Source organism: Octodon degus, unplaced genomic scaffold (genome assembly GCF_000260255.1).
Source record: "Octodon degus isolate 3935 unplaced genomic scaffold, OctDeg1.0 scaffold00104, whole genome shotgun sequence".
In the NCBI taxonomy this organism is placed as follows: domain Eukaryota; kingdom Metazoa; phylum Chordata; class Mammalia; order Rodentia; family Octodontidae; genus Octodon; species Octodon degus.
In genome coordinates, this window is record NW_004524680.1 from 21,559 (window position 1) to 46,136 (window position 24,578).

The 24,578-nt window shown below is 45.9% G+C and overlaps 1 protein-coding gene, 1 long non-coding RNA gene and 1 pseudogene across 7 annotated transcripts in view; 2 read left to right on the forward strand and 1 right to left on the reverse strand.

Moving 5' to 3' along the window:
- The first annotated feature begins 3,073 nt into the window (after window positions 1–3,073).
- On the forward strand, window positions 3,074–4,085 carry LOC111818840. The gene is made up of 2 exons (XR_002822723.1): window positions 3,074–3,636; window positions 3,868–4,085. It is a non-coding gene; the product is annotated as an uncharacterized LOC111818840 (long non-coding RNA).
- Window positions 4,086–4,967: 882 nt separating this feature from the next.
- Bcl2l13 (BCL2 like 13) overlaps window positions 4,968–24,578 on the reverse strand; it is a 97,596-nt gene continuing 77,985 nt past the window's right edge. For all 6 annotated transcript variants that reach the window (XM_023723905.1, XM_023723904.1, XM_023723909.1 and 3 more), the window contains one exon: window positions 4,968–7,212. In XM_023723905.1, coding sequence (XP_023579673.1) covers window positions 6,430–7,212 — 783 coding nt within the window. In that variant the 3' untranslated portion in view covers window positions 4,968–6,429. The remainder of the gene's footprint in view (window positions 7,213–24,578) is intronic.
- LOC111818854 lies at window positions 15,881–16,000 on the forward strand (annotated as a pseudogene).

The window sequence follows — 24,578 nt, forward strand, 5'->3', positions numbered from 1 at the left end:
GAAAAAAAAAAAAAAAAAAAATGGTGCTTGCTGCTGCCAAGCGCCATCCAGTGGAAAGCTGGCTCGTAGAAACAGTGCCACATCTGGCCCTGTGTTACTTCCAGTTTCTTCTCAAAGTCAAGATGACTGTGAAGGATTTGAATCCATTCAACATATTGAGGCACACAGGGTGTGGTGCACTTGCCTGCAATCCCAGCACTTGGGAGGCTGAGGCAGGAGGATCGCTGAGTTCAAGGCCAGCCTGGGCTATGGTAAGTTCCACACTGGGCTGAACTAGAGAAACCCAGCCTCAAAAAAACAAAAAACACTGAGGCAACCATGACATCACAAGTAGGAAATTAGAACTGCTTCAGAAAGTGGTAGGAACAATGGGATGTACTTTTGAAGTGAGGGAGTATTTTGAAAGGATTCCCGGCACTGCATCTTTCTGTGATTTTTAAAACTTTTTTCAGTCATACCATGTATTCACAAAGACTGCAAGATTACTTGTCTGAAGTAATCTGCCACATGAACAAAGGAGTTTTCTCTTCATCTCTCATTTTATTGCCACTTCCAATGTATTCTCCCCAAGTTCCTCCTTCCACAAAGCACAGTTCAGAGACGTGAAGTTTATTCCTTTCTCCGAAGGAAAGTAGACTGGCCAGGAGGCCGACGGCAGGCAGGAGCGGGTAGGGTAGCCCGAGCTCCGCGAGCAGGGAGCGAGGAAATGCCGGCGGCGGTGGCGGAAGTCACCTGCTTATGTTAATGACCAAAAGGAACACCACATCTGGGGGAGAGGGCAGCATCACAGCCACCCTAAGAACAGAGCGAGGAGGGCAGGGGAGCAGGAAAAAAGCAAGCTGTGTCACGGATGGGTACAAACTCCCTGGGATGAATGCTATCTATATATGTAAAATACCAATAAATTAATGCCAAAACATTAATACAAACATTTCAAAAAGCAGTGAGTTAGATAGAGGCACTTTTACTGGGAAAGATGAGAGGAATGGAGGACCACAATGTGAAAAATACGGGTCTAGGAAAAAACAAATCCCGCCTTTCTCTTTGGTGCTAGCCAGCGACCTGTGTACAGTGCACGTCACGTGGCTGCGGCAGGGCCCTTCAAAGACGGCCCTCGGTGTCCTTTCCTGGAGGAGGAGGTGGCAGCGCCAGACCAGTGACTTCTGTCCACACAGTCCATTCAGTGACCCGTTTCTTCTGGTGGTGCAAGAGCAGCCCCTGAAGCGGGCAGCAGTGTGACAAGAGGTCCCGCAGGGCAATCACCTGAGCCAGCTGCTGCTTTTAACCCTGAGAACAGTTCCTGCCTGAGCATCCCTGAAGCGCTGTCTGGCGAGGGCTCGTGGGATGTAAACAGAAAATGGGAGAGACCCTGACGGTCTGGGTGCGAGGGAACACGGCCAGCCCGGCAGAGGCTAATGGGCCTGCGTGAAGAAGGGGAAGACGGGCTGTGCTGGTACCCTGCATCTGGAGTTTCCGACCCTGAGCTTTCATGACATGAGTAACTACAGGCCGCTCTCGCGTGCCCCGGAGCTCACAGGCCAGCCGCTAGGGCAGGCGGGCAAGGCTTTTCTCCGGCATCATCTCCCAGGGGAGCAAGACGATCCCGGTCAGTCCTGAAGCGGCGCCCTGAGCGGCAAGAGGCCAGGCAACGTCTGCCAGGGCTCTGTACTGGCCTCACACCCCCACCCCGGGCTCTTAGCTTTGGCAGCAGAGGAGATGGGATCACTGTCCACCTGCCTCCCTAGGCACTTGATTTCCATGTGTCAGGCCGCATCACCTCGTTTACAAGCAAAACCAGCAAACTCAGCAAGCAAGCTAGAGAGAAGTCACCTGCCATGCTTGGCGTTCAGCAGGAAGGGAGGCAGCCACTGGGGCCATTAGAAGCCCAGGCATAGACTTATCTTCCCACAGTGGAACACGGTAGGCAGGAGCCCAGCACAGGGCCTTACAGACAGTGCCGGCAAGCAGCGCGCAGGCATGTGCGCTTGTGTGGGTGATGCAGCTGCCCAGGTTGCTCTGCAGTCATAGCAGAAGAACCTGGGAAACGCACAGTAGCTGGGCGTAGTGCGCACACCTGTAATCCAGCACTTGGGAGGCTGAGGCATGACTGCCCAGAGTTTTGGGACCGGGCTGGGCTACATAGTGAGATACTCAGCAAACAACTAGACTTGGAGTCAGAAAAATTCAAAGCATTGCCTACCCTACACACTCAAAGACCCTGGGAAAGCTAGGGATTCTGATTAGGGTTCCGTCAGTGTGGGAGCAGGGAAAAGGGACAGCTATCGAGCCGCAGAGGACCCATGAAGGCACTGCAGCACTCATGGGCATGCTGGAAATGCTGAACTAACAGCTGCAAAAATTAAAGGCTCCCAGAGTTTTTTCTAGAAAGAGGACACTGATTGGAAGCTAAACACACTAGCCTCACAGAGGGGTGGTGATCTTTAGCAGCAGGTCTGGGTTCTGGCACTACACATGTCACTGAGACATTCCAAGAGGCTGACCAGTTGAGGCTAGCAGGGCTGAGCTACAGACCCTCGTGCTGAATAACATGCCCACGACACACTGTCCAAGAGAATCTGTGAAAGAGAAAATTCCTCTGTACAAAATCTTAGCTGTCACACTTTTAGAGAAAAAGACCGGGGACAAGTACTGCTTCTGCATCACCAAGTGGAGTGGCAGAGAGCTGAGACCATCCTCGGTAGCTGTAGCTCGAGACAAGTGAACCTAGCCAGTGGCTGCGTTTGCTGAGACGGTGCAGCACACCAGCAAGCAGAAGAGCCAGGCAGGTGCCTTGGGGTGGGGACGCCCGAGACAGGCCACAGTGGTGTTGCCCAGTCTTCACCCTGTATTTTTCTCAGGAAACCCTTACTAGCTCTATGCCAAGTAATAAGAAATCACATTAGGGCTGGCGAGATGGCTCAGTGGTCTAAAGCACCTACTTAGAACAAGCTTAGCAAAGCACAGGGACCGCGGTTCAATCCCCCAGCACCACATGCCAGCCCGCCCCGCACCCTGGTGGGCTGAGCTGGCCACACACACACAAAATAAACAAATTTAAAAAAAAAAAATCACATTAAGCAGAGCTCTACAGAGGGCTGAGGGTGTTGCTCATGGTATACTGAAATGGACAAGGCCCTAAGGACCCTCACTGGAAACAGCCTCTATAGAATGACTTTCCCTGTGCAGTTCAGAGAACAGGGATGATAAGTGGGGTGATCTTAATTCTGATACAATTCTCTAAACTGGGTGTACCTAGACTTAGATACTCTCTAAGTCAGGACATAAGGAAGGGCCTCCTACCAGCCCTTAGAAAAGAGGAGAGGGACTTGAAATATTTTTAATGTATTCATAAAATCTAGGAGCTGCAGTAAGCAACCCTCATGGCCATTCATCCTTCAGCCAGGAGATAAAAGAAGTAGAGAAAAAATAAAGAGGGGCTGGGGAAATAGCTCAGCAGCTCCTGTGCCTGTCTGGCAAGCCTAAGATCCTGAGTTCCATTTCCAGTACCCAAGAAGATAGAAAAGAGAAAGAATAGGGTTACTGACGAAGCCTGTCAGCAAAGTCCACGCGGCAGAGTAATTTACCACCACCCCGAAAATACACTTGGCCAAAGTACTTTAGGTTAGTGTTCAATAGGTGGGAAAGGGCTGGAGAGATGGCTCAGTGGTCTAAAGCACCTACTTAGAACAAGCTTACCTAAAGCATCAGGGACCGCGGTTCAATCCCCCAGCACCACATGCCAGCCAGCCCCGCCCCCTGGTGGGCTGAGCTGGCCACACACACACCTCTCTCTCTCTCTCTCTCTCTCTCTCTCTCTCTCTCTCTCTCTCTCTAATAAATAAAAATTAAAAAAAAAAAAAAAAATAGGGGGGAAAATAAAAGAGCAGCAATTGCAGACGTCTTCCCTATTCTTGATGGGTGGAGAATACAGACCCAGAGTATCCTAAGCCACATTTCTGTTGGCTCTTAGCTCAAAAAACCACCAAGCTTCTGTTAGCACTTACTCAGCCAGTAGTTGTAAGGACCCAGAGTAACACTGCAAGGAAAATATTTCATTATGAAAAGATTTTTTTAAAAATCGAGAGGAAAAAAAAAAATCGTGAGGCTGGGGAGCTGGCTCAGCAGTCTAAGAGCCTGCCTGGCAAGCACAAGGACCTGAGTTCCATCCCCGCATGCTGGCTTGGTCCGGCCCCAGAACCCTGGGCGGGCCATGCTGGCCCCCCAAAACCAGGCATGGTGGTGCACGCCTGTAGTCCCAGCTCTGGGGAGGCTGAGACAGGAGGATTACTACAACTCTTTGTAGTGAGACCCTGTACCAAATAAACTTTTAAAAAATCAGAATTTACCCTATGTAAATACAGATTCACACTTAGAACAGACAATCCAGACATCTGCCAGAACACACAGAGGGGCACAGTTACTTCCCTCACCCCATGCTCCCCTCCCCTCCAGCCTAAGCAACCAGCACACCCAGCCCTTCACAGAGGCGCCCTGGTTGGCGAGCTTCATTTTTCTTGTTTTGGAAAAAGTGGGAAAGATGCCTGCAGGTCTGTTTGTCCTCGGATGCAGAGTTTGGAGAAAAAAAAAGCAAAATTCTGCCAAATGACTGTAAACAAAAGTGTTGGTGAACTAGCAGCACTGTATCGCTTGCAAATGGTGTACAGAAAAAGATCGGATGGATGATAGGGCACAAATGCACACCTGGACCTCTTAAGAGGTTTTAGAAGTACTGCTTTAGGGAGATTTTATTTTTTTAATTTTATTTGTGTGTGTGTGTGTGTGTGTGGCCAGCTCAGCCCACCAGGGGGCGGGGCTGGCTGGCATGTGGTGCTGGGGGATTGAACCGCGGTCCCCAAGCTCTGCTAAGCTTGTTCTAAGTAGGTGCTTTAGACCACTGAGCCATCTCACCAGCCCCAGGGAGATTTTATTTTAAAAAATAAATTTCAAAAAGAAAGCACATTCAAACATCAGGTCCTGGTGATCAGGGTAGGTAAAGTATTTTTATTATAAATTGCAGGATCTAAAAATTAATTTGTTACATGGACTAAGGTAAATCTGAGATGACTTCTTATCCAGCTGTGGGTGCAAAAGAGCAGGGTGCCAACCCTCGTGGAGGAGACATCCACGCTGCCCTTCACTAGCACGCAGTGGCTGGGCCCCAGCTGCCGGCTCTGGCACTGTGCTGCGCCACGTTCAAGGGAAGAGGCCTTCAGTCCCTACAGTGAGGGCCAAACTGGGGCCTCCCAGGAGCCTCACACTTGAAGTTCAAGCTTTCTCACTATAAAGTATTTAAAGTATTCTCACTTTAAATTTCAGTGATGTCTGGGACTAACTGATAAAATATTTATCATTTTATTTCAATGAGAGCACAATTAATCAGTTGTGACCCAATGCAATCTGTAAGTCCGAGGACAACAATCCTCACCATGTAGTAAGAGACCCACAGAACTGGGCGACCAGTCCTAGGACAGGCCGATAAGGAAAGAATGCACTAACCTGGGTTAGACAGCAGCACTTGAGCCCTGGTGCTGCTGGCAGGTCCCTGGAGGCAAGGGGGTGACCATGACCCAGAGGGCTCGAGGAGGCCCACAGGCCCGTCAGGTCACCCTCCTGCCTCTAAGGCAGAGAGACATCTCTGCAGCCAGGAATGTGCAGCCTAGGGAGCCCTAGGTCTCATTTTCTCATCATCTACATAATTTTTTCAGGCTTCCTAAAGGCAGCATCTCCACAAAGTGGAGCTATAGGAAGCCTTGAGCTCCTCAGGTGTAAAAGAGGTGTTTGCCGGGTGAACCCTCACCATAGCCCAGAGGGGACCGAGGGCAGAAGAACAGCGGTCTGGAACCTGAGGTGGTATGACAGGGACAGTGCCCTCACTACGGGATGGGTGGGGGAGCGGCTGCAGAACGGCCATTCATCAGAGCAGATGAAATTCCCCAGCTAAGCCTGGGAATGTCTACCACATTTTTTAAAAGTAACCCTCTCCCTCTAAACAGTGGACCTCTATAGGGGATGATTTTGCCCACAGGGGACATTTGGCAATGTTTGGGACACTTCTGGTTTCCTCTCTGGGAGATGGGTGCTCCAGCATCTAGTGGGCAGAGGCCAGGGCTGTCGCTGACATCCTCCAGGGCATAGGATGGCCTCTCTAAGGGGATCATCGAAATGCCAAGACGCCCTGCTCTAGAGGGAGTACTGTAGCGAGGATTCGGATGCAGCGTGAGCCAAGGCCCTAGGAGGTGAAAATCAGACCACAGCGACCGCACTCCCTCCATGCCAGCCCTCCGCGTGGGTCAGGCCACTGTCGTGTTGAGCAGACATCCCAGTTCTCTGTGTTCCATAAACGTCCAATCAGCTGCTGGCAGTTCAAATTCCAGCTAATACAACTAAAACCTTAGACCTTCTCATCTTCAATCTCTTCTGAAAAAGCCATTACTTTCTTCTCAGAGCCAGCGCAACCCCAAATGCCACTGCCAGGAGGGCCACGGCGGCAGCCCCTCCAAACAGCAGTATAGACTTGCCCTCGGGCACGGGGAAGGCCTGCACCTCCCGGGCAGGGGGCGCCTCCCCACTGGGCCTCTCCTTCCTGCCAGGGGCCTCCTCTGCTCTCGGTGGTGCAGGGGGAACACCCTCATGCACTCCCTGAGGCTCCACAGCTGCTGCTCTCACCTCCTCTTCTCCAAGCTCCACAAACAGAGATGTGGCAGGGCTGGCTTCCTCCATCGAGATCACCTCCGTGTCAGGTTCCCTTGTCTGTGACAAAGTGGCAGTGACATGTGGAAGCAAGGGAGCGGGAGCCCCTGGCAACACTGCTCCCAGCTCCCTGGCTGGCAAGGGTGCAGCCCCAGCCACCTCTTCCGCACCTTCGGGAATCTCTTCTTTCTCCACATGCACAATATCAGAGTTGGAAGAGTTGTTCTCGCTCTTCTCTCCAGCTCCGTTGCTATCCAAGCTTTTGACTTCTTCAGGATCCATTGCGATTTGCTGCCAGGACTCGGGGCCCAGAGACACTGGGAGGCTCTCTGTATGCCAGCTCTGGCTCGCTGACAGGGAAACAGGCAGGCTCTCTGACTGCCAAGAAGTGGTCACAGTTGGAGACTCTGGGGGGCTGACCTGTCCGGAGTTGTCACTGGGAAGAATGTAAATGTCATTGCTATCTTCTGCAGCAATGCCAGGGTACTCCTCCTCCTCCGACTCCAGACTGAAGACAGTGCCCTAGAAGAGGAGGAGAATCACACAAAGATTGGTCAGTGTCACCAGGGGGTACCCAGGGAAGGGGGTTCAGGGTATGAAAATGACTAAAGTATATCACGTTCAGGTACGAATCTGCTAAAATGGAACCTCAATCTGTATAACCAATATACACTTTAAAAGTGTGAAAAAAATAGATGGCATTCTTAAAAAAAAAAAAAAAAAAAAAAAAACAACTTCCTAAATTCAGTTCCAGGAATAATACATTGCTTGGGCCTATATAGTTTCTGAAATGAATGTATGTGTTTGTAGGTCACTGGTCTATGTAGTTTATATTTAGCCAATACAATAATTAGCTGGTGCATCAGGGATAGCTCAGTGGTACAGTGCCTGCCTAGCAAGTGCAAGGTCCTGAGTTTAATCCCTGGTACCAAAAAAAAAAAGTTGGTAGCAGAGGAAACTGAGGTAAATCTTTGCTGAGGACTCATCACTTATTGGAACATGAAAATAATGTCATGCTACAAAGTGCTAAAGTAAGAATTCAGATGGAAGATGACTTTAGAGAGGAGGGGGTGACAGCTTTATGGAGGAATCGGCATTGACACCTTATTTCTGAAGCAGGAAGATTTTGACAGGTGCAGGCCACATAGAAGACACAATGCTGATAAAACCATAGAGCTATAAAGAAGTAGGGAGGGCAAGCAGCCTAGTTAAACTAGTGTACCGTGTGTATCAACACAAAAGACCACAGAAGATTGCTCAGAAACGGGGACCACATTCAATAGGTAATGGTTCACTGAAGTCCTTGAGATTTAAAATCATAAGCAGAGCTCATTCAGCTGTAAAAATTACTCTAGGGCTGTAGCTCCGTGTACAAATGCCTAGCACATGTGAGGCCTGGATGGGATCCTAGCGCTTCAAAAAGAAAAGCAAGGCCGGGAACGTGGCTCAGCGGCAGAGCACTTGTGTAGCATGAGTGAGGCTCTTCAGGACTGTGGACAAGTAAACATGCACCAAACCCCTTGTAATCTCTTCCAGATTCTGTGGTGCATATCTGCTGTCTTGACTCCATGGGAGACCCATAGATTAGAGCCAGCTTGGGTAATATGGCAATATCACATCTCAAATAGACCAGACCAAAGCAGACCAAAGCAAATCCAAACAACAATTACTCTGATACTACCACTGAATGGACAGACTTAGTAAAAGTAATAAAGAGCAATAGTGTGGTATTCAGTTCCCATTTAACAGGTCCACAGTGTCCCTACTGCTTATCGGGCACTATATTAGATATGGGGGTTATAAGGAAAAACAAGACTCAATTTTTAGCTCTTATAAAATGTATTAAATCCCCAAGTCTTGTCCTTCTCTTCATGTAGACACTCATCTTAACATCTGGAGGGAGCACAAAATGTTTTACAGTATGAAAAAGGAGGTGAGTGCTATCTCTTCAAACTTTATCTTATGGGGCTGGTGAGATGGCTCAGTGGTCTAAAGCACCTACTTAGAACAAGCTCAGCAAAGCACAGGGACTGCAGTTCAACCCCCCAGCACCACATGCCAGCCAGCCCCGCCCCCCGGTGGGCTGAGCTGGCCACACACACACACACACACACACACACATAAAATAAAATAAAAAAACCAAAAAAACTTTATCTTATGGGCTAGGGATACAGCTCAGCAGTGCAAGTACCTGCCTGGCAAGCACAAGGTCCTGAGTTCAATTCCCAGTAGAAACAAACAAACAAAATTGTGCCTTACTTTTCATTAATTGTTGAGAAAAAATAACCGAAATGATTTAGCTCACAGTTGTAGAGTTTCAGTCCACACTTGGCTGGCTCCAAGGCAGGCGAAACATTGCAGAGGGCAGCAGTTCATAGCGGCACAAAATAGCAAGACAGCAAGGGCAAAGGAGGGAAACCACCTCTTTCTGCCCCTTTTTATCTTATCCAGACTGCTGGGAGTAAGGTGGTGCCAACCTAGTCTGCACGGACCCAGCAGTCACCCAGCCTTAACCCAGTACTGCCCGAGGAATCAGCCATGCATTCTAGACTCAGCCACCTCTGAAAAAAGCCTGCTCACACCAGGACTGCATCAGGCTCTGGGGGCATCTAGACACAAACCATAACAAACTGTTTGTATAAAGCAGCACACCAATCTACAAACAACCCCTAAAGTCTATCCCAGCCCCACTGCAAGAGTTCTCCTCTGGCTCCATCCCCTCTGGAGTACTGTGTCCAGTTCTCTTTACTTCTCCACAGGTCTGAGTCTGGACCACGTACAGTATTGTAGGGGACGGTGGCTCTCCATTGTGTTAATTTTATCCTAGCAAAAGAAGCTCTAGTTTAGCCTTCAATCCACCCTATTAAGATGTAACTCCTTCACTCCTTCCTGACTCTTATTAGATGTTGTGAACGGGGCCAGCAAGATAGCTCAGCAGTCTAAAGCGCCTGCTTAGGCAAGCTTAGGCAAACACAGGGACCCCGTCCTGGCACCACATGCCCAGCCAGCCCCACCCCCAGGGAGGACTGAGTCAGCCAAAAAAAAAAAAAGTTGTAAACAAAAGAAATAAGAGGAAAACAGAATTACAAAGAAGAATCACGTGACCTGAGTCAACCATGGTAGGTACGGGGTAATATGGCAATATTACATCTTAAATAAACCACCATAGTGGTTGCCATGGAAACCAAAAAAAGATATTTAAGTAGAGATGAAACGAAGAACAAGGCCAGATGTAGTTCTGATCTGTAAGGATCCAGGGAAACAAGTTGGGATGCCACTGGACATTGAAGATCTGTAACACAGGAAGGGTCTGATGGCTGGCTTTATTAATAATCTTGTCATTTCAGTATCATAATGAGTATTTTATATCATACTCCTAATTTTTTTTTTTAATATTTATTTATTTTTATTTATTACATTGTGTGTGGCCAGCTCAGCCCACCAGGGGGCGGGTCTGGCTGGCATGTGGTGCTGGAGGATCGAACCGCGGTCCCTGTGCTTTGCCAAGCTTGTTTCAAGTAGGTGCTTTAGACCACTGAGCCATCTCTCCAGCCCCTCCTAATTTCTTTCTTTTCTTTTCTTTTTTTTTTTTTTTTTTGAGACAGGGTCTTGCATAAACCCAAGCTGGCTTCAAACAGGCAGTGATCCCCTTGATTTCCTGCCTCCGCCTCCCAAGTGCTGCGATTACAGGCATGTGCCACCATATTCAATGTTCCTAATTTTTTTCACATATTTTAGTCACTTTCCCAACTACAGGTAACCCTCAACTTATGACAGGGTTACATCCTGATAAATCCGGAAGTAGAAAACAGCTCAAGTAAAAGGGCACTTGAATACATCTAACTCACTGAACAGCTTAGTGGTGTGGCCCACCTTCGGTGTGCTCAGAACTCTCACGTTAGCCTGTATCTGGGTGTGCGCATCTGGCACAAAGCCTAGGTACCTCACATAAATATACTGACTGCTGGTCTAAAAATAAATAGCAGGGGCTGGGGAGAGGGCTCAGTTGAATAAGCACTTCCCTGGCAAGCGCAAGGGCCTGAGTTCAATCCCTGGTACTGCAAAAAAACCAAAACCAACCAACACCAACCAAACAAAAAAATGTAGTGTCTTTCCCTAACTTCCTGCTCTTCCTGGGGGGGGGGGGGTAAATATTTTTAAATTAAAAAATATAAATAAGAGCTGGGTGTGATGGCATACACCGAGGCAAGAGGAGCACTGTGGGTTCAAGGCCAGCCTGCACTGCATAGCGAGACCTTGTCTCAAAAAAGAAAGATAACAAAAAAGGCCTAGGGAGCTAGGGGTGGTGGCAGTACACCCACAGTCCCAGCACTCAGAAGGCTGAAGCAGGAGGATCACTGTGAGTTTCATGCCAGCCTGAACTATCCAATAAGCTCAAGGCCAGGCGAGACCCTCTCCTAGAACAGGAGGGAAGAGCTAGGAATGCAGCTGTATGCCCAGGCCTGAAGGTACTGTCAGATACATCTTCATATTTCTCGTTTTTATTTCTACACACATGAACACCTGCGTTTCTGCTGTTCAAGGTCACAAAGCGCTGGTGGTGAAGACAGAGTCAAACGCCTATCTTCCAACCCAATGCACACTGGCACCTGCCCAGCACGCACGCTCGCCTCACTGCTTCTGAACCCCGGGACTGATCCGTGATTCTCTTCACTCTAAGACACACAGTGAGCAGCAGGTGCCTGCCCACTCCTCAATCTGCCTTATAGGATCCCCTAAGTACTCAGTGCATCAACTGCAGCAATCTGCTGTAAATCTAGTACAGTTACACTGATGTAGCAGTTAACTTTCAAGTCTCTGGTAACTTGGACAAGCTGGCTCAGGCCTTGACTAGGATTGTCTCACTGAAACAGCAGTCATCTTTCTGCATGTTGCTCCCTGGCCTTACCACCCCACGGACAGACTCTCACGTGGGACAGGACCAGCTGTTCTAGGCCTGCAGGTCTCTCCAAGTGGAAACGGGTTTTCTGAGTGCTGCTATAAACAGAGATGGAAGAATGCAGAGGCGGTATGAGGACTGGACAGGTCAGGACTGCTGATTTACAAGCACAGCGCAGACTGGGACAGCTCACAAAGGAGGAGCTTTTGTGTCCTTATCATAGACAGCTAAGTTAGACAGAATATAGTCGGCAGTCAGACAGGGCCGGCCCCTCAGGGGAGTCAGAGCAGAAGATGAGACTGCATGGGGACTGTGGCTGGAGGCCAACCTGAAGACTACAGTCACGATGGCTACTTCCACATGCTTCCCTCAGGGATGAAGGGAGGCTCGTGTATCACCCTTTGAGATTTCCCACTGTCTTAGGGTAGGCCATCCTCTCCCACCCACTAAGAAAATATCTATCTATCTCAAGGTTAATGCTGTTACCCATGTGCCCTTGCTGCCACTGGATCAATATCACCTAAGTGACTGTATCTGCAATCTTACTGGTTGATCATCATGTTCACCCATGATATACCCGAGTCATGGCTCTGCTCTGTAAAGCTTCCTTTGAGAGGTGGGCTTGTTGGCAGCCCACTTGGGACCACTCTTGTCTCTCAGGAACTATTTCTAATCTTCATCCCCCAATCCTATTCCCCATTCCTTTTCTCCAATAAATTTTCCTACTTTTTTTTTTTTTTTTTGGGCAGAACCGGGGATTGAACTCAGGCCCTTGTGCTTGCCAGGGAAGCACTTATTCCACTAAGCCATCTCCCCAACCCCAATTTTCCTACTGGTAACCTCTACTGTTTTTAGAATTCATTCTTCGACTGGGGGACACAAAGGCATATCTGACATCAGGTGTATCTGATACAGTTTCCCCTGTATTATCCTAGCAGAGGTCTCTAAATGCTGTCACTACTCTCTGAGCTACCCAAGCCAGAGCCCAACTCACCTTCACCATTTCCAACACAGATCCTTCACCTCTTTCTGTGAAGAAGCCCTTCCTGATAAAGCTCTATTTCACTGTACAGCTGTTCCTCCGTATTCTAGAATACCTACCAAAAAGCTGCACTTGACTCTGGCTTTCTTGCTATCTGCTCAGCTTGTATAACCAAACAACTGGCTTCTTATGTTGAGAGTGTGTCTAACTACTAAGTACCTAGTGAACAATGAACAGCCTTGGGTTTAACCCCAAGGGAAGTTAAAGATTACAGTAAAATTTCCTTCTTTTTTCTGTTTTTAATTTTTAAAATTTTTTGTCTTTGGTGTCAGGGAAATAGCTCGACAGTCTAAGCACCCACCTGGCAAGCACAAAGTCCCCAGTTTGATTCCTGGTACTACAAAAAAAAAGAAAGAAAGAAAGAAAAAGAAAAAATCTGTTACCAGCCAGCTTTCACTAAAAATTAAAGACCTGTTCTGAGTAACAATGCCTAAAATTTAGCATATTTGATGAATAACATCTCTAAGAAGTCTTCTGGGCACTCCAACAATCTAACTCGTGCCTTTCTTGTTTATTTCCTTCTTTTTTTTTCTTATAGCATTGAGGCTTGAGCCCAGGGCCTCACACATGCTAAGTAAAATGCTCCACCACTGAGCTACAACCCCAAGCCTTTTTACAACATTTTATTATGCGACAGGGTCTTGCTATGTTGTCAAAGCTGACCTCAAACATGGCAATCCTCCTGGCTCAGTTTCCTCAATAACTAGGATTAAAGATATTCAGTCATCATATCTACCTCTATATTGTTTTGTTTTGGTACTAGGAATTGAACTCAAGACCTTGTACTTCCCAGGCAGGAGCTTATGCCACTGAGCTGTCTCTCTACCCCTCTATATTATTTTTAACACAAAATACTTTTTACTGCTAGGAGTATCTATTTCTTTGACCTTACCTGTATAAAAACACGACTGAATGTGAGAACTCAAAAATATAAAACAGCCAAGTATGGCTGCACGTGCATATAATCCCAGCACTTAGGAGGCAGGCACAAGAGGATACTGCAAATTCAAGTTCAGCCTGGACTACGCAGTGAGTTCATGGTTGGCCTGAACTAACAGTAAGGCTCTGTCTAAAAAAAAAAAAAACAACAAAAAAACCCACAAAATTTAAGGGCCAGGGATACAACTCAGAGGCACAGCGCCAGCCTGGAAATCATGAGTTCAATTCCCAGTACCAAAATAATAAATAATTTTTAAAAAGGAAACTCTAGGGCTGGGGAGATAGCTAAGTGACATAAGTGCCGGCCTGGCAAGCACAAGGTCCGGAGTCTGATCTCCAATACTGCAAAAAAAAAGAAAAGAAAAAGAAAGAAAAAAATAAAACTCTGATCTACCATTATTAAGAGTTTAAATGTGCACAAAAAAAAAAATCAGAAACTCGCCTTTTTAAAACAATAAATAAATAAATGATGCCCAGAGATTAACTCACTGCTGCTCGCCTAACATGCTTTCAGAATTGGCCATTAATAAAAACAGGTAACCTTTAAATAACTTCTACTATGTGCCCTTTTCTTTTTTTTTTTTGAACAGAATATATTTATTTATTTTAAATATTTATTTATTTTGTGTGTGTGTGTGTGTGTGTGTGTGTGTGTGTGGCCAGCTCAGTCCACCAGGGGGCGGGGCTGGCTGGCATGTGGTGCTGGGGGATTGAACCGCGGTCCCTGTGCTTTGCTAAGCTTGTTCTAAGTAGGTGCTTTAGACCACTGAGCCATCTCACCAGCCCCAGCATATATTTATTGAGGGAAAGAAAGCTCCTGTCCAAGAAAGGGACAGGAGGGGGACCCGAGCGGACTGTCCCCCTATGTGCCCTTTTCAGAGTCTTTACTTAAATTCACCTACTTAAGCCTTGCAACAGTGCTATGCAAAGTAAATCTTATTATTTCCACATTACAAACCAGGAGACTGACTGAAGCAAGTACAGAGGATAAGTAATTTCTTAAACGCAGACAGCCAGGACCCAGGACCATGCAGGTGGCCCCGGGATCCGGGCTTCCAGCCACCATGCTCTCCCACCTGGGGCTGCCGCCGCCAGACCTAGCCCAGTGCTTTTCTACTGTACCATATTACATTTAAGTTTATGCCAGAGGGAGACAGAACATGTAGCTTTCTGGGGTTTTTTGCTGTACTGGGGCTGCATCTAGAGTTTTATACATAGTTGTGAGCACAGCCCTTTTTATTCTTTTTAATTTTAAGGTAATACGGTATTTCTAAGTTACTAACCTACCCAGCCTGGATTTGGACTTCTCTTGCCTTCACCTTGTAGACTGTTGGGATTATAGGCATGCACCACCATACCTAATTAATACGTATAGAGATTGCTCAGTGGAATAAGCGCTTCCCTGGCAAGCGCAAGGGCCCGAGTTCAATCCCCAGTTCCGAAAAAAAATAATAATAATAATAATTAATACGTATTCTATTCTGAAACTGTTGTAGGCAGCCAAGGTAGACAGAAATATTATAGGCAGGCAGGCAGGGCCAGGCCCTCGAAGGAGACAGCACAAAAGACAAGTTACCTTACAACTGTGGGAGGGACAGATGCTCCTGCTGTGAGCCAGACCTAAAGAGCAAACAAACGCTAACCTCCCTAAAGATGGCATCCTAGATTGATCATCAGCCTGAGGGAGACCAAGAATCATTAATCCAACTACTCCTGGATGGCTACCTGATAAAGTCCTGTTCTACATTCATGCCCGCTTGCTATGTGACTCACTTCCCCATTTGTTCCTGGACTTAATCAATTTTACCTGAGCAGTGGTGCTGGTAATCCCATTGGGTGACCACAGTTTTGTCCCACCTCCTGCCCACCTAAGCGAGTTCCCATTCTCTCTACCTTAGCCCTGCATGGTTTTACACTATAAAAGTCCCTGGAAAAGACAGCTTCCCGGCGAACAACCCACTCGAGCCCCCCTCCTGTCCCTCTCTCGGACAGGAGCCTTCTTTCCCTCAATAAATATATTCTGCTCATAACCTCCGTTTGTTCCTAAAATTCATTCTTCGGTTTTAGAGAACACAAACTCATGCAGGTCAGGTCGGGAGATCAGTTTTCCCATGTCATTTGGAGGTCACCCACCTGGGATCAGTTTCTCTCCCTATATCAAAACAGGACCTCACTAAGTTGCTAAACTGCCCAGCCTGGGCTGGAACTTGCAATATTCCTGCTTCAGCTTCTCAAGACTGCTGGGATTACAGGTGTGGACCACCGTGCCCAGTCCATGGTGGGCTGTCCTTAAAAGAGAAATGAGGGCTACCCTCCGGCTTCCTTTTCCAGCAGACCTGAACACTGCTCTTGGTGGTCGTAAAGGAGGAAAAGGACCGCGAACAGCCTTATAGTCTGGCACAGAGCATGTGGTCTAGTTTCAAACAAGGTTGAAATAAATTTGAAAAAAGAAAGAAAGAAATGATAGCAACAGAGCTATGAAGAAACGATTAATTTTGTGCAAAATACTTAACTATTTTTACAGATACTGGCTGGACATTTCCCCAATCATATTTTATGTAATTTAGAGCTGAATCTCTCCTATAAGTACTTAGTTTAGTACGTGACAATGGAGAAGATAAAAAGCCTTACCAAGCAGACTTGAACTGCCCTTTCCAGAAGACAGATGGCTTCTGCTGCAGCAAGACAATCTCAGGAAATGAGAGAGTGAGAAAGAGGAGGGAGGGGCCAGAGTGGGTCAGAACAGCAGGCCAGCAGCAGCAGGCCAGCAGCGTGCGCCCCGAGGGGCTGGGGCCAGGAAAGTAAAGATCAAGGGTGAGTTCAAGCAGACTTAAAGGGAGAGAGAGAAAATAACTCCGAGATACAGCCAAAAACTTATCAACTGTAAAAAAACAGCTTTCAAACCACATCACCGTCTCTATGATAGAGGGCTACTCCTTTTTTTATAGCTGACAGATCTGAAGCTCCTTAAAATGTTAAATGAATTCCTCCCCAAACACATGGCTAGTATGTGGCAGAGCTGAGGCCACATATAAATCCTCTGATTTTCAATCATGTTCTCAATAGATCATCCTCTGACTAAAAGGCAAAGTGAATTAAAAATAAAACAAACTGGAGAGAAATCAAAAGTCCCTATCTAGCCTTTCTAATACTGGTTCAAGCAGTAGCAGGAAATTGTAGTCCAGCTCTAGCTTGCCAAAACTACTTACATTTAACATGAGTGCTGCCAACTGAACCAGTATTTATTTATTTATTTATTTAGGCGGAACCAGGGATTGAACTCACCCTTGCGCTTGCCAGGGAAGCACTTATTCCACTGAGCCATCTCCCCGACCCCCTAAACCAGTATTTTAAATTACACCCAAATTAATGACTTCCTTCTCTTGCCTGCTCATCTCACTTTGAACGTATCTTTATCATACAAATCGAACATGCTGCACTGTTACTTATGTATACTCTCTTCAACCAGGTCTGAACTCGGAAGACCTACATTTTATTCAACTTTTGTGTATCAGTAGTTAGTATGGTAGCTAGCAAAGCGCAATCAATTAAGCCTTATTGTATCTAAAATTCATCCTGGAAAAGTTTTAAAGCAACATTATAAATATTACCTACCAATCTTCAGAAAATGCTTCTAAGATGGGCAGATACTACTAGTAATTTCATTAGCGCTCACAGGTAGCCTGTAGAACACATAGGGCCACACACACAAATATGAACACTAGTACAACGCTCTACTTATCAAGGAAAACAGAAAGAACCTGAGCAGGACCAGGCAGGCATGCACCCTACACTGTCCCAGCGACCTGGGAGGCTGAGGGGGGAGGGTCACTGAGCCGGACTACTGCACAGCATTGATATAACACGCAGACCCTCAGCAGGTGTACAGAAAGCTACTCTCAGGTGACCGTGAACATCTGTAATGACGAGTGTCCTGAAGCGGAACGAGAATCCTTCACACCTAAAAAAAGGTGAAGCTGGGCCTGTTGGTGCACATCTGTTATCCCAGCGCTCAGGAAGCAGAAGGAAGATCCTAAGTTTGAGGCTAGCCTGGGCTGCACATTAAGCTCTAGGCCTGGCTAGACTATGAGTGAGACCTCAGCCCTCTTCTTATTTAATATTGAAAGTGTATTTTGAATACCCAGTCTGTCTTTCACATTTTTGGAACTAAGCTGTCCAGTTGCTTCTTTTAAAACCAAGATGTTCCTTTTTTGCTGATGGTGCAGATAATATCCTCCAAGAGGTGTCAGCCTGGATGGCGTCGCAACCCTTGTTAAACTGCATGGACAGCTTGTCAACCATTTCTGAAGAGACTGGTTTGGGTGACGCGGCTTGTGTGTTATGTAATGGCGGCTGTGTAGTCGCCACAGTGGCTATGTTTGTCTTTAGCCACTTCAACAGACATCAACAAATCACCTAACTCTCAGAGTAGAACTAGTTTTAGAAATCTGCAGAGAAGGGGGCAGTGCTGGCCCCGACAGTCTGTTGGGTGAGTGGGGTGGTGGCTGGAGTTGGTTAGAATGGGCAAGTTTTAGGCAGGTTTGCAGCAGGAGAAGTACTGTGTTATCCCTCAAGTAGTAGCAGAAATGGCTAGGACAAATCCCTTTTGGAGTTCTGCAGGTAATTTTGTTTTTCCTGCGACCTGTATTTTTCCACTTAATACATTAAGGATTTTTTTTTCCTTTGTACTGTATTGAGAAAAGCATTTGCTTAGATTTAGTTGTAACATGATTAGTTTGAAGTTACAGTCACTTCAGGCTGAGGAATTAAAACAAGTAGCTTGCAGTATTCATCAACCATAGACTTGGTCAGACAGACACAACTTTTTTTTTTTGGTACGTTAGGGAAGGGTCTACAGGATGTTCAGGATCTCACTCCTAGATCAGGCCCGTAGTGATCTGCCCTAGTGATCTGCCCGTTTACAGCCTGCCAAGAGCTGAGATTACAGGCTCACACCACCCTGTCCAGTCTCAACTGCCGTCTCAGTGCGCCCCGGGGTGGGGCCAACATGGCAGTCCCGTGGATCCAACTCCCAGCCTGTTTGCAGGTGCTTTAATCCTCTGAGCTAATTTTAATTGCTTGTCTACTTCCACTAAAATATAAATTCCTGCCAGGTGTGATGACACAGACTGGAATCCCAGCACTCATGAGGCTGAGGCAGGAGGATCACTGCAAGTTTGTGACCAGGCTGGGCAGGTCTACAAAGTCAGCTCAAGGCTGGCCTGAACTGCACAGTGAGACCCTGCCTTTAAAAAAAAAAAAAAAGCTTCTGTATGACAAAGACTTTCTCTGTTGACAGAAGTCTATTCTAGAATGGAGCACAATGCATAATAGGTCATCAACTGTTGAATGGCGAATGAATTCAAGACAAGCTGAGGGGCCGGGCAGATGGCTCAGTGGAATAAAGCACTTCCCTGGCAAGCGCAAGGGCCTGAGTTCAATCCCCGGTTCTGCCAAAAAAACCCCAAAACACCACCACCACCACCACCAAAAAAAGCTGAAATAAAAAGAAGGTAAGATAGAGAGATAAATGCTAGGATGGAAACTTGATGTTTTATAGAACAGACTTTAAGGCCCTCCGAAAAAAAATTAAGGAATGAAAACCATAACTAAGGACAAAGGGCTCATTTCCCCATGAAAAAAACAGATAATTATGACTTATGGTCACCTAACAAAATCATATGACAAGATGCACATCCAAGCTAACAGAACTAAAGGGGAAACCTGAAGACCCCTGTCCTGTTGGCAAGTGGGAACACTATCTCTAAGCTACTGATAAAACAATAAGAAAAAAAACTAGTAAATGACAGATTTAATCCACATAATTATCTAGACTGGATATAAGTGGACACATAGAACATAGATTCTACGGAGTTATGCATGGAATATATATGTATATACATTTTAACTGACTGTGGACTAGGCCATGAATCAAGCTGCAATGCCCTAAGTATTGTAAATTTATACCCAGACAATTTAAACATAAATGCTGAGAAATTTAAAAATACATTTCTAGCCAGGTGTGGAGGTGGATATCTGTAACCCCAGTACTCAGGAGGCTGAGGCAGGAGGATGACTGCAAGTTTGAGGCCAGCCTGGGCTACACAGTGAGACCCTATCTCGGGAGGAAACAAAAACAATTAAAAAATACATTTCTAAATAATTCAAAGGTCAAAGAACATAAATAATAAAATTATATATTAAAGATTCACAGCCAGGTATGGTACATACCTTATAATTCCAGCACTCTGGGAGGCTGAGGGTAAAAGGATCACAAGTTCAAATTCAGCTGGTGCCATTTAGCAAAACCCTATCTCAAAATTTAAGAAGCAAAAAGGGTGGACTATATAGCTCACTAGTATTACTGGATTCAATCCCCAGCACTGTCAAAAGAAAATAAAAATAATGAAAAGTATGGGCCGGGGAGATGGCTCAGCTTCCCTGGCACGTGCAAGGGCCTGAGTTCAATCCCCAGTTCCACCCAAAAAAAAATAATAATAATAATAAATAGGGGCCTGGGAGATGGCTCAGTGAAATAAGTGCTTCCCTGGCAAATGCAAGGATCTGAGGTCAATCCCCAGTTGTGCCAAAAAAAAAAAAAAAGAAAGAAAGAAAAGAAAAGAATCAGTGATTAGGTTGTGAATAAAGCACTGCTGGAAATGAGTTCATGGCTGCTGGGGCCAAGTGATGGAAGCTCATTCTAATATTCTGTCTGTCTTCATACATGTCCAAAGTTCTCAAAATAATTTTTCAAAAAAAGTAGTGCAAGGATATTAAGAACTAAAAATTAGCTGTGTTCTCCTGCAAAAACAGTGAAGCAGATGGATCAGAAGTTCCAGCCCAGCTAGATGTGGCAGCACACACCTGTAACTGCAGCACTTCAGAGGCCAGTCTGGACTACAAAGTGAGTTCAAGGCCAGTAGCACAACCCTTTCTCAAAAAGATGCGGAAAAGAGGTTCTAAGCCAGCCTGGAATTTAGTGAGACTTTGTCTTAGAATACAAAAATAAAAAGGGTTAAGGATGTAGCTAAGTACTCCCTGGGCTCAATCCCCAGTACACAAAAATAAATACATAAAATAGGAATATCAGGCCGGGGAGATGGCTCAGTAGAATAAGCACTTGCCTGGCAAGCACAAGGGCCTGAGTTCAATCTCTGGTTCTGCAAAAAAAGAAAGAAAGAAAAGAGAGAGAGAGAGAGAGAGAGAGAGAGAGAGAGAGAGAGAGAGAGAGAGAGAGAGAGAGAGAATTTTACAGGGGCCAGCCAGATAGCTCAGCAGACTAAAGCGCCTGCTCAGCCAGGGATAATACTCTAGAAAGATCAAAAAAGTTAACAAAAACAGAAAATATCACTCAAAGAAAAAATCAGATGGCTTTATAGACAAGTTAAACAATCTGAATCTTACACAAACCATTCTAGAGTACAGAAAAAAAACCGAATTATTTGCTAAATCTAAGTTCATTTTCTTTCTTTTTCTTTTCTTTCTTTCTTTTTTGCAGAACTGGGGATTGAACTCAGGCCCTTATGCCAGGCAAGCACTTAATTCTACTGAGCCATCTCCCCGCTACCCCTTTGAAATGTATTTGGTACAGGGTCTCATTACCCAGCTGGACTCTTGATCCTCCTGTTTTCAGCCTCCCCAGTGCTGGGATTATGGGCGTTGTGGAGCACGCCCAGACTTGGTGGCTGACTCAGCACATGGTACCAGGAATCAAATGCTATTTCCTGCTCTTGCCTAAGCAGGCGCTTAGTCAGCTGAGCTATCTCATCAGCCCTTCTAAATTCTTTTACAGAGCCAGTATAACCTTAATACTGAAGCCAGAAAAGAAAAATTACAAGCCAACCACATTCACCAAGGTTCCTAACATTAAATGGTTCAAAAAAAAAAAAAAAAAAAAATCACATTAAATGGTACAATAAGTACAGGATTTATTGTACTGGGTACTGCAGCCCACCCTACAATCCCAGCATGGGGAAGCTGAGATGAATTTTTAATTTGAACTCAAAAAGAAATAAAAGCAAAACAAAAATAAATCAGCAAAGTGAGCTCAAGGCCAGCCCACACTGCATAGTAGAAGACCCTGTCTCAAAAAGACCAAAAAAAAAGATGCACGGAGACTTGAATTATGACAGGACTTGACCTATTAGTCAGTTAAGGACAGACTAACAAACAAACGGTGTTGTCTGAATAATCTATAAATTAGACCCCTACCTCAAACCACACAAATAATCCTACATAGGTTAATATGAAAAAAAAAAAAAAAAAGATACAAAGTTGTAAAAATAATAAAAGCGGGGCTGGGTAGATGGCTCAGTGGAATAAGTGCTTCCCTGGCAAGCACGGGGGCCTGAGTTCAATCCCCGGTTCCACAAAAAATAAATAATAATACAAGCATGTGTTAAGGCCCAGGGTGCAAATCTCAGATACTCAAAAGATAAACATATAGAGGATAATGTAAAAGACTGTAAGGGTCAGGGATATGGCTCAGTGGCATAAGCACATGCCTGGCAACACAAGGTCTTGAGTTCAATTCCTGGTACAAAAAAAAAAAAAAAAAAAGACTGAATTTATGACTTCGGGGTAATAAAAGTTTTTCTTCTTTCTTAGTCTTTTTTTACTCTTTTTGAGAACAGGCTCTCCCCTACTCAGTGCAGGCTGGCCTTGAACTCACTTTGTAGCCCAGGGTGACCTCAACCATGCAGAAATCCTCCTGCCTCAGCCTCCCTAGTTCTGGGATTATAGGCATGTGCCACCATGCCTGCGCACGATATAAGCTCTCTTAAGAAAAACAGCAGGGCCAGGGAGATAGCTCAGTAGAATAAGTGCTTGCCTGGCAAGCACAATGGCCTGAGTTCAATCCCCGCTTCCGCAAAAAAAAGAAAAGAAAAAGAAAAGCGGCAACTAGGCATGGTGACATGTGCCTATAAATCCAAGTGATTCAAAAGGCTAGGGCAGAAGCATCACAAGTTTGAGGTCTGGGTAACTTAAAGTGTAAGAACCTGTCTTAAAATGAAAGAAAAGGGGGAGTGAGGGCTCAGGTGTAGCTTACAGAAGAATATTGCCTGGCATGCATTAACCCTAGAGCCTGTCCCCAGTGACAGACACAAAAATAAGATGGGGAAAGTAGGGGAGGGAGATGGGGAGGAGGAAGACAGCCAAGACTGATGAAGAGAGAGGTTTGGGTGGGAATTTAGCTCAGGCTTCATACCGCAATACTTGGCATGTTCAAGCCCTTAATTCAATCCCCCAACCAGAATAAAAGGATTCATAAATGATATGGAAATCTGTAAGTTCTAACCAGGGACAATCTAAAATGATTAAAAGGGGGTGCTGGTGAGATGGCTCAGTGGTCTAAAGCACCTACTCAGAACAAGCTTAGCAAAGCACAGGGACCGCGGTTCAATTCCCCAGCACTGCATGCCAGCCAGCCCCGCTCCCTGGTGGGCTGAGCTGGCCACACACACACACACACACACACACACACACACATAAATAAATAAATAAAATTAAAAAAAAAAAAAAAAGGGGGGGGCTGGTGAGATGGCTCAGTGGTCTAAAGCACCTACTTAGAACAAGCTAATCTAAGCAAAGCACAGGGACCACGGTTCAATCCCCCAGCACCACATGCCAGCCAGCCCCGCCCCCTGGTGGGCTAAGCTGGCCACACACACACAAAATAAATAAATAAATAAATAAATAAATAAATAAAACGATTAAAAGTCATACATTTATAATACAAAACTTGGGGATGGGGATTTAGCTCAGCTTGCCTAGCCAGCTGGTAGCCCTGGATTTGGTCCTTGGCACCAAAAACAAAAAATAAACCTCACCTAGAAAACAATTCAGGGGTCGGGCAGATAGCTCAGTAGGGTAAGTGCTTGCCTGGCAAGTACAGGGTCCTGAGTTCAATCCCTGGTACCAAAAAAGAAAAAAAAAAAAAAAAAAAATCAGGGCTGGCCAGATGGCTCAGCAGACTAAAGTACCTGCTTAGGCAGAGCACAGTGGCCGGGTTTGATCCCGAGCTGGCCCTGCCTCCAGGGCATGCTGAGAAGACCATTGATTGAGACTGGGCATGGTGACGCACACCTGTAATCCCAGCACTTGGGAGGCTGAAAACAGGAGACACTGCGGGTCCCATCTACATAGTGAGAACCTGTAGACCCTGTAGACCTGTACTAAAGACATAAAAAACAAAAACAATTCAACCAAAAAAATACAAGAAAATTTTAAAAAAGACCAAAAACAAACAAGGTAACTACAATACAAAACTGACAAAAGTCATTTAACATATGTAAGTACTACAACCAAAACTTCAGCAGAGGTGGACAATTAACTTGAAGCCAAGGTAGTCCAAAGAAGAAGAAATACAAAGAAGTCTTATAACATGAAGAGGAGCTAATGGTTCTTACTGCTCACAGAAATGCACATCCACAGTGAGCTATTATTTATACCTATGATTATTGAAAATGTACCTTTAAATACAATGTGGTAAACCAGGCGTGGTGGCACATGCCCTGGCACATGCCCATAATCCCAGCCCTTGGGAAACTGAGGCAGGAGGATCACCACAAATTTGAGGCCAGCCTGGGCTACATAATGAGTTCAAGGCCAGCTCGAATTATGCTGTAAGATCCTGTCTCAAAACACCAAAAACTGAAACAAAACAATGTGGTATCCTGGATTTTTTTTTTAATGTATTTGGTACAGGGTCTCACTATGCAGCTCAGATTCATACGGATCCTCCTGTTTTCAGCCTCCCAAGCACTGGGAATACAGGCGTGCACTGCCACATCTGGTCTCGGTGGTCAGCTCAGTGCATCCGGGGGCGGGGCTGGCACAGCATGTGGTGCTGGGGATTGAACCCCAGTCCCTGCGCTTGTCTAAGCAGGTACTTAGTCTGCTAAGCTATCTCACCAGTCTCCTGGATCAGACTGTAAACAGAAAAGAAGGTATTTGGGAGCAACCCGTCAGGTCCCCCTTCTGTCCCTCTCTCTTTTTTTTTTTTTT